This window comes from Oncorhynchus clarkii, chromosome 9, assembly GCF_045791955.1.
Source record: "Oncorhynchus clarkii lewisi isolate Uvic-CL-2024 chromosome 9, UVic_Ocla_1.0, whole genome shotgun sequence".
In the NCBI taxonomy this organism is placed as follows: Eukaryota; Metazoa; Chordata; class Actinopteri; order Salmoniformes; family Salmonidae; genus Oncorhynchus; species Oncorhynchus clarkii.
In genome coordinates, this window is record NC_092155.1 from 50,946,167 (window position 1) to 50,956,174 (window position 10,008).

At 42.8% G+C, this 10,008-nt stretch overlaps 1 protein-coding gene across 2 annotated transcripts in view; it reads left to right on the plus strand.

The window, feature by feature from the left end:
* Nucleotides 1-9,749, plus strand: part of LOC139416501 (minor histocompatibility antigen H13-like) — a 10,301-nt gene extending 552 nt beyond the window's left edge. Inside the window, exons 2-13 of one of the 2 annotated variants that reach the window (XM_071165174.1) lie at nt 795-830; nt 1,625-1,723; nt 2,024-2,106; nt 2,218-2,306; nt 2,390-2,475; nt 2,841-2,966; nt 3,264-3,321; nt 3,600-3,683; nt 4,334-4,370; nt 4,469-4,571; nt 4,691-4,776; nt 8,362-9,749. In XM_071165174.1, the coding sequence (XP_071021275.1) occupies nt 795-830; nt 1,625-1,723; nt 2,024-2,106; nt 2,218-2,306; nt 2,390-2,475; nt 2,841-2,966; nt 3,264-3,321; nt 3,600-3,683; nt 4,334-4,370; nt 4,469-4,571; nt 4,691-4,776; nt 8,362-8,434 (960 nt within the window). In that variant the 3' untranslated portion in view covers nt 8,435-9,749. The remainder of the gene's footprint in view (nt 1-794; nt 831-1,624; nt 1,724-2,023; nt 2,107-2,217; nt 2,307-2,389; nt 2,476-2,840; nt 2,967-3,263; nt 3,322-3,599; nt 3,684-4,333; nt 4,371-4,468; nt 4,572-4,690; nt 4,777-8,361) is intronic. The other variant, XM_071165175.1, reaches the window with a different exon arrangement.
* The last annotated feature ends 259 nt before the right edge of the window (nt 9,750-10,008 follow it).

Consider the following 10,008-nt stretch of genomic DNA (forward strand, 5'->3'; position numbering starts at 1 on the left):
TAGCCAGATGTCACTCACATTACACAGTCAGTCTTTCTGTTCTATATCCAGACAAGTCTGATGTAGCTAGCCAGTTAGCTAGGCATGGCTAGCTAGCTAACATCAGTAATGAATGACTGGCAGGCCTTGACTGGGGCTGGCATGAACCATATGTTAACCCGATTTGCCCGAGCGTTTGCTTGCTTAATTTACTGGTTAGATTGTTTTGTTTTTGCTGAGTGGTCAATGTTATTTTTAATCATGCCATCTAGCTAGCTGGCATGATGTTGTTCATTCATTTCAGCCAAGTTGTCACTGCCAAGTCTTTAGTAGGTGATGGAGAGACGTGTGCAAGGGTTTAGGCGATTTTGATTTGTTTTGACATGAGTGGATACGTTTAGGTAAACCCATTTCCATTGCTTCTCAGTTAATTTCTAGCCACGCCCTAGCCTATTCTTTTCTCCGAAGCCCTTCTGACACTTGCTCAATGTATAGTAGGAATATGCTAATCATTTTCACAACTACACGTGTCAAACAGCCATCACTATTGGTCTTTTAGTCAGTGGTGGAGGGAAAGGGATGATGATGCATGACTTGGTTGTCTGTTGACATGACTGATAACAGGCTTTTTGAGTGGTGTGAAATTAAGTAACTTTTCTGGTGGTTGTGAACTAACTGGTACCCTGCTGCAGTCCTTCCTGTGTGGTTGGTTGCTGCCTCAGCTCGACTCTTCCCTGGTGCTTACTACAGATGACCTACTATATGTTTACTGCATACCCAGCTTATGACTTTCTGAACACTTATTTCATCCTTAGGTTGCTGGAGAAAATGGTTGCGATTATGAGTACAGAGTGAGTATTAGAACTGATACTCAGAACACGCACTGTCAGTCGACAGTATTTTTATTTAAACATATTTTTCCTCTCATACCTCATTGTTCGTGGCAATCTTCAAGATGCTTCATGACAGTGTGTCACTATGTGTGTATGTCTCCCATTTGTGTGTAAAATCATTTTGGTTATTAGGCACCAAGTGTCAAGGTTTGGGCCTCGGCATAGTCCTGCTTTGTGCCCAATCAATGAGGATGTGGGTCCTGTTGTGTACAGGCCAAGTCCCCTTGACCAGAATCACACTGAACAGGTTGGGTGAACTTTGAAAGGGTTCAAGGACGGTGCTATAGAAGAAACTGACACTGAAGGTGATATGTTAAAGGCCTCTATCTAGTATCAACTGGAGATGTGGTCTTTAGAATGAATCGCTCGTTCGTTGCAGTCCTGTCTTGTTACTTGCTACTCATCGCACCACAATGACCCATTTTAATTATATTCCCTGTGCAGATTAGCTCATTTCATTCAGATAGGTTTATGTCTAGTGGGACACGAACATGTGACCTAACTACTTATTTTGTGAAGAACTAGAATTAGTCTGTGATGAGATGAGGCACTAAAGGTTATGACTGTGATTTAGTAAGAGACAGGTTGATATTGATATGGTCTAGTGCTTTCTCTCTGAAGAGGAACTTTGGCCATGTGCTTTGAGAATGTTCATGCTTTTGTGTGTTTTTGAAGGTACTTAGGAAGTGTGTGTGTGTGTGTGTTTTATATGCATTCTTGTCCACTCAACCCTTGTTTCTGTCTCTTCCCAGAACTCCTCAGACATGCCAGAGACCATCACAGGCAGAGATGCTGCACGGTTCCCCATAATCGCCAGCTGCACCCTCTTCGGCCTCTACCTCTTCTTCAAAGTGAGCATCATTACTCGCAACACTTCCTATGCTTTGTCCTGAATCGTTTTGTGCATTATTACATTTGAATAAGCTACTGCTTTCCCCTCCAACCTCCCACATATCGCTGTACCTCTGCTTTACCGTATCTGTGTTACTCATTGCTTGCACCCCATGCTCACATCATGCATGCTGTCCTTATTAATTCACTTTTTTCAACTCCCTGATCAAGAGCGAGAGAGGCTAGTGGTGTTCTACTGTGTTAAAGGTGGAGAAGGGTGGAATTCGTAATACTAAATTAATTTGCCTCGTTTCAATCAGATTTTCTCACAAGAGTACATCAACTTGCTGCTGTCAATGTATTTCTTTGTCCTGGGGATTTTGGCACTGTCTCATACAATGAGGTGAGAGGCTTGATTTATTTCATATCACTTTATTAATTAAGATCTCCTTTCACGTTAGATGACTTGGATTATATAGCCTGTCTCAACATAATTTCTGCCTCTCTCGATTAGTCCCTTCATGAACAGGATCTTCCCTGCTAACATTCCCATCAAGCAGTACCAGCTGCTCTTCACTCAGGGCTCAGGAGAGACCAAAGAAGGTAAGGATGAAATGGAATGAAAGAGCTAGGGACAGTAATATGGTAAATACCCTGTAAAATGATGATGACGCTCCCTCCCACAGAAATTGTCAACTATGAGTTTGACACCAAGGACATGATCTGCCTGGTCATCAGCACTGTGGTTGGGGTCTGGTACATCCTCAAGAAGGTCAGTTGAAGTTAAACTACAGCGTGTTCAAATAGTGTCATTTTTAAAGTTTTTTTTTATGGCATGGCGATTTAGTTTGGGGTGTAGAGGATGACTGTTGCACTGGGTTTTCACCAACAATGAATTCGTCGTGAGAAGTTCCGGCCCCATTAGTTTTCAACGAGGGCACGCAGGGAAATGTGCGGGGGATTGTGGGAAGATGAGCGGTGAGAACCCTGCAACAAGAGCGCTAGAAAAAGTTGAGCTCTACTTTATGCAAATTTGAAGCGTTGGAGCGACGTGTTTGGTGAAAACCCAATGTTACAGGTGTTGTTTGGGTGTTGTGGATGTTTTTGTTTGATAAAGTGTTCTTTGGTTCTTCCCAGCACTGGATTGCCAACAACCTCTTTGGCCTGGCGTTCGCCCTGAATGGGGTGGAGCTTCTGCACCTAAACAATGTCAGTACTGGCTGCATCCTGCTGGGGGGGCTGTTTGTCTATGATGTCTTCTGGGTAAGTCTGCCAAATAACCCCAACACTGCACTACTAGGCTACACACCAGAGGGGTATACTACACAGTGGGATCAACTTGGATAAATAACCAAAAATAAGAGAGCTTAATGTATTTTGTTTTTGATGGTGAGTCAATTAGACCGTGCACATTTCAAGCTTATTTAGAAAAATATATATATTTAGGCAAGTTAGCTGGCTAACTCATTGATCCTGCTTTGAAGTATACCCCTTAGGCCATGCCAAAATGTTAAGCTTGGAGAATTGACTCACTTGAATAAACAACCGTTCTCCCTGTAGGTGTTTGGCACCAATGTCATGGTTACCGTGGCCAAGTCGTTCGAGGCACCCATTAAGTGTGAGTCAAGGGACCTTTTTATTGTAAAATATCAATGCAATCAATATTTATAGACAGTATTTCATGTGTAACCTTACATTTACATAGCACCCATTAAATAATTTTGTTAGTCTCACAGACAGCTAAGTATATGGCTGTCTGAAAAGCAGCATCTATCACCCCAGTCACTGTGGAGCAACTACTGTCATCGTGTGTGTGTGTGCTCTGTAATTAGATCACATCTGACATATGGTGACATAGTTATTTCTTCCTCTTTCTCCCTCTTCTCTCAATCTCAGTGGTGTTTCCCCAGGACCTGTTTGAGAAGGGTCTAGGTGCCAATCAATTTGCCATGCTGGGTCTTGGAGATATTGTCATTCCAGGCAAGTCAACCTTCCCCTCACTCAGCAGTAGCTTCTAATTTGATGTAGTTATTGGCTTGTGACATCCACTTGAGAGCAATACTCCGGCATTACATCCACCTCCACTCTAACACTTCGCGCTGAAGCGTATTTTTCTTCTAAAGGCGTCCGCGTGCTTCCCATCCGAAACAGTTATTTCATACATATATTATGACATTTTGTGACGTTATCGTCTTTGGTAAGGTTTTTTTCCGGTTGTTGCACTGAAATTTCTAAATTAATGACACCTCAAGAAATCTCTTAGATTAGACAAACTACCTCGACTAACCTGTACTCCCTCATATTGACTTGGTACGCGCCCTGTATACATTTTCTTAAGTCTTTTTCTTGAACTGCATTGTTGGTTAAGGGCTTGTAAGTAAGCATTTCACGGTAAGGTCTACACATTCGAATGAAATTTGATTTGAATTCAGACTATTTTGAGGAAATGTATACTGGCTATAACATTTCAAAATGGACAGTACTATTGCTGCTTTTGTTATTTTTTCAAGTTAAGGTCTTTTAAGGGAGTATGCGAGCACACTCCATTTCGCCTAGCCGAACTGAAGCATGCTGACACCTTAAGAGCAGTGGCCCCTCTGTTAATGTGAATATTGCATTTATTTTTCCAGGTATCTTCATTGCTTTACTCCTCCGCTTTGATGTCAGGTGAGCACTAACTCTTCTCCTTCCAGATCCTTGCTCTCCCTGCCCAGTCTCGTTGTTTCCAGCTGTTTAATGTTCTCTCTGTACCCTGCCCCCTCCAGTCTGAAGAAGAACACCAGGACCTACTTCTACACCAGCTTCCTGGCCTACATCTTTGGCCTGGGTATGACCATCTGGGTCATGCACACCTTTAAACATGCCCAGGTGAGCGAGGCACAGACTCCCAGTTCACACTTGTGACATGCAGTTGAAAGAGTTACCTTTATGTTGAGACTTGGCTGCTACTGACTGGGTGACTTGTCTCACTCTCTCTTCCTTCCCAGCCTGCCTTGCTGTACCTGGTCCCAGCCTGTATTGGATTCCCGGTGGTTGTAGCTCTGTTGAAAGGAGAACTGACCGAGATGTTCAGGTAATAATATAATACCTTCCCTGTTTCCAGCATGGCATTTCTTAGTCAGTTCTGAGCTCATCACCAGGAGTATTGAACATTTCTCCTGTTCCACCATGCAGCACCAGATAGTAGGCTTGGGTGGTATACCATATACCTACAGTGCATTCGGGAAAGTATTCAGACCACTTAACTTTTCCACATTTTGTTACTTTACAGCCTTATTCTAGAATTGATTTATTTCCTCAACAAATCTACACACAATACCCCATAATGCAAAAAAGTAATAAAATAAAAATAAGTATCCAGACCCTTTACTCAGTACTTTGTTGAAGCACCTTTGGCAGCGATTACAGACTAGTCTTCTTGGGTATGATGCTACAAGCTTGGCACACCTGTATTTGGGGAGTTTCTTGCATTCGTCTCTGCAGATCCCCTCAAGCTCTGTCAGGTTGGATGGGGAGCATTGCTGCACAGATATTTTCAGGTCTCTCCAGTTGTTCGATCAGGTTCAAGTCCGGGCTCTGGCTGGGCCACTTAAGGACATTCAGAGACTTGTCCCAAAGCTACGCCTGTGTTGTCTTGGCTGTGTGCTTTTAGGTCATTGTCCTGTTGGAAGGTGAACCTTTGCCCCAGTCAGGTCCTGAGAGCTATGGAGCAGGTTTCAAGGATGGCATGCTGCAGAGATGGTTGTCTTTCTGGAAGGTTCTCCCATCTACACAGAGGAAATCTGGAGCTCTGTCAAAGTGACTACCTCCCTGACCAAGGCCCTTCTCCCTCGGTTGCTCAGTTTGGCCGGGCGGCCAGCTCTAGGAAGAGTTTAAAAGATGGCCACGGTTGTTCTTCGGGACCACCAATGCTGCAGAAATGTTTTGGTACCCTTCCCCAGATCTGTGCCTCGACACAATCCTGTCTCTGAGCTCTACGGACAATTCCTTCGATCTCATGGCTTTGTTTTTACTCTGCAATGAACGCAAGAGAAGTGACACAATTTCACCTGGTTAATATTGCCTGCTAACCTGGATTTCTTTTAGCTAAATATGCAGGTTTAAAAATGTACTTCTGTGTATTGATTTTAAGAAAGTCATTGATGTTTATGGTTAGGTACACAGTAGAGCAACGATACGCACCGCATCGATTATATGCAACGCAGGACACGCTAGATAAACTAGTAATATCAACAACGTGTGAACGTATGATTGATTGATTGTTTTTTATAAGATGAGTTTAATGCTAGCTAGCAACTTACCTTGGCTTATTGCATTCGCGTAACATGCAGTCTCCTCATGGAGTGCAGTGTAATCAGGTGGTTAGAGCGTTTGACTAGTTAACTGTAAGGTTGCAAGATTGAATCCCCCAAGCTGACAAGGTGTAAATCTGTCGTTCTGCCCCTGAACGATGCAGGTAACCCACCGTTCCTTGGCCGTCATTGAAAATAAGAATGTTGTTCTTAACTGACTTGACTAGTTAAATAAAGATTTAAATAAAGGTGTAAAAAAAATAATAATAATCTGCCAAATCGGTGTCCAAAAATACAGATTTCTGATTGTTATGAAAAGTTGAAATCGGCCCTAATTAAACAGCCATTCCGATTAATCGGTCGACCTCTAATGTGGATAGAGAGCCAGTACTGTTCTTCCTTGAGACATTTGTCAAAACGCTTGTAAATGTCGTAACTCACCAAAATTACATTCTGTAGCTCCTACCTATATATGTATAACTTTATGATCAGGATTCCCTGTCTTTGTATTTAATTTTTGTTTGGGCTTGTTAGCACATTTAGCTAGCAACCTCCATGAAAATTCGATATCACGTGTTCTAATTTTGTTAGCGTTCTGGTAATAGACGCCCAATGTAAATCCCAGGGTGAGAAGACTGTATGACAATCTGGATACCGCTCAACCCTACCAATTATTGCTATTGGTGTCTTTAAAAAAAAAAAATATATATATATATATTTATTTATTTATTTATTTATTTTTTTAAGTAGTTGGTTGCCTTTCTCTTAATCTTGACATTTGTGCCTCCAAGATTATTCAGCATGAAAACTTCATTTTACTTTTATTTAAAAAAAAGTATATCTTCACTCATCATATAAACCTTTGCCACCTATTGCTCTCCCCTCCTCCAGACTCAACGATTATTGACATGAGTACAATGATATATAAATCATTCTTCCACCTAGTGCTGCTTGGAGTATTATGTGTGAATGGCTCTATCATGCACCTACTCATCCATGCATACACTACTGGGTCAGGATCAGGCCTTGGTCTTCCTAGACTGTAATCCCAGCACGGTGACTTGGGCTGTGGAGGCTCTGACTGCTACTAGCCATAATGACAGCAGAGGTTAGACACCCAGCTGGGGCAAGCACCTGCACAGCGGCTGGCCTGGGTAGGGGAGGGAGAGGAAACATTCCCCAAACCTCTCCTGCCAGAAATGTCACCTCCGCCTCGCTTGTTATTCGCCATGGTAAAAACAAAGCCATGACCTTGGGGTGGCACAAAGTATGTGGAGAGAGGGTAAGAGACCTGGGTGTCAGCTGGCTGTGCCACGGCTTGGTGCTAACTGCTAACCTTCCTCCTGGTCATTGTACTTTGACTGGTTCCCATCTGTCACACTGCTGGCGTTTCTGACTAGACACTCATTCTTTATTCACTTCTGTGTTCAGTCTTGCAAAGCACTTCATCTCTTCATTTTCAGCACCTTTGTAGAGCTGTGAATTCACTTTGGCATACTAGTCTTTTCTCTCTACTGTGTTTCTCTGCTGTACAACTCACTGGCCATCCTACTCCTCTTCCTCTTCTTCCTGCTCAGCTATGAGTCCTCAGAGGAGGTGTTGCCACACACACCCCGGCTCACACACTACCCCACCGTGTCAGGCTCTCCCGCCAGCCTGGCTAACTCAATGCAGAGCTCCTCCTCGCCACGCCGGCGACGTAACAACCCACCTATGTAGTGACCAGATCACCTCTCACCCGGGCAGGTACGCCCCATGTCTCCCCCACCCTGCCCTGACATCACCCTGCCCTGACATGACTCTGTCATCAACCCTGGCTTGCCTGGCGTTCAGTGTCCTTCCCTCTGTTTCTCTCTCCTACTCTGACCCTCAACACCAGAGCTCTGTGGATGGGCCTCTGGCACTGGCAGATGCAATCTCTCTCTCTCTCCTTTGAACGAAATGTCAATATCAGGCTTTTCCTGAGAAGTGACCTCGGTCCAGGGAATGGTTCAACTTAGTTTAGTGAACCTGGGCCTATCTGGCCCAAACCCAATTTTTTATTTATTTATTTTTTCTTAAAGCATTGCTCATAAGTTACTTTGGCTGAGTATGATTCAGATGCCCCACTAGTCATGTCCAGTCATTCTCCAGGCATGCAGCTCTCCCACATATTTTTGTTGTGTTTGTTGGAGTCCCAGGCCTGCTTTGGATTCCTCACTCCCATTGGTGTATTTATTTGGTATCAACATAAAACACGTTCATGTTTATTTTCAGTAATCATACAGTTGTGTGCAGTGCATTGTGAAATCTCCAAGTTGTTAGTCATCATTTGTCTCCTTTAATTGAAAACATTTTCTTTCTATTCTTTTCTACCACTCTGACAGGTACGAGGAAGTCTCTCCGGAAGACGCTGCAGCGAAAGAAGAGACCACAGAGGCTGAGAAAAAAGATAAATGACGACAAAGTTTCCACAAGTTCGTCCATCACTGGCTGCCACCACATTTCACATCAGCCCACCTCTCTACATGTTTCCCAAGTGCCGTGCTGTACAGGGAAACGGCTGGTTTATTAAGTAACTGTTTTGACATTGGGATATTTTGAAGTTCAAAAGTGGTTTGTTACACAAATTGTACAACAGCCTATCCGGTGTCTGTTTCTTCTATATTTTGTTGTTATTTTATTTGAAAGGCCAGAATTTTAAAATGGAATAAGTGTTGTTGTTTAGGGGAGGGGAGGGGGGGGGGGGTTCTGCGATATCACAGGAAGCTGAACATGTTTTTTATTTTAATTTTCAGAAACATTTTACTCTCCCAGCCTGATTTATTTGCAATGATTGTCTAGTTTGATCTCTGTACCAAGTCCGTTCTTGGTTTTGATATACAAATGCCTTTGTCATAGAGAATGTGAAGTATAATAGGATGGTGTTAGGGACGCGGGAGATGAGTTTACCATTGTGCCATACACACTTCATATGGACGTTAACCCCATGGAACTCGACCGTTGGTATCTATATGAATGGCACCTGGCTTCTCTGGTCTGGAAGTCTTTGGCTTCAACAAAGACATCTAACTATGTACTACTGTACTAGTCTCAATGTATAATTGTGCCAATTTAGTCATGTGTGTAAGTACATGGTACCTGACATGTTAGTCAGTATAGTGGTAATAATAGCTCAGAGTTCAGATCATAGCATTAAGAAGTAACTGAACTTGGGAAATCGATCACATTTTGATATTTTTATGCACATTTGCTATGATACTACTATTTACGTGAGTCATACTCTGTCATATCAAATCAGAGAAGTCTGTTATATGGAAACTATATATTTAGTATTGTAGTTAGAGGTCCCATGCAGTAACTGAAATGTACCTGCAGGTGGAGACAGTGTCAAAAGAACCATGTCTCCTCAGAGAGGAGACCAAAGGACCAAATAATTCCTCCTCTTGCTTTAGGTTGTAAGTGCTTTGCTTTAATAATGTATTTTCTTTCTGGCCTTTTGCAGTTTGGCGCAGTGTGTTTCAGGTTCAGAAAGACAGGGGAGAAGCTTTTTCATTTTAGGGCTTTAAGATGGAGCAGTTTTGGTAAAAATCATGTCCACATCCTGCCTGGTGAAGTTCAGTAACCCTATCATTTTAAGAAATGTACTTTTTTCTCTTCTTTTTTTTTCTCCTATTGTACTTGTGCAAGTCAAAGTTTATGAGCCTGTGTTCAAGAGCCGATATCTATTTTGTTTGCAATAAATGTGGGCGTATATCACCGTAGAGAACCATAACCAATGTGGGCGTATATCACCGTAGAGAACCATAACCAATGTGGGCGTATATCACCGTAGAGAACCATAACCAATGTGGGCGTATATCACCGTAGAGAACCATAACCAATGTGTGGGTCTTTTTCTTTACCCTAGATGTACTGATGTCGACACACCCACACCTGGCTTATTGTGGTTAATTAACCCTAGATGTACTGATGTCGACACACCCACACCTGGCTTATTGTGGTTAATTAACCCTAGATGTACTGATGTCGAC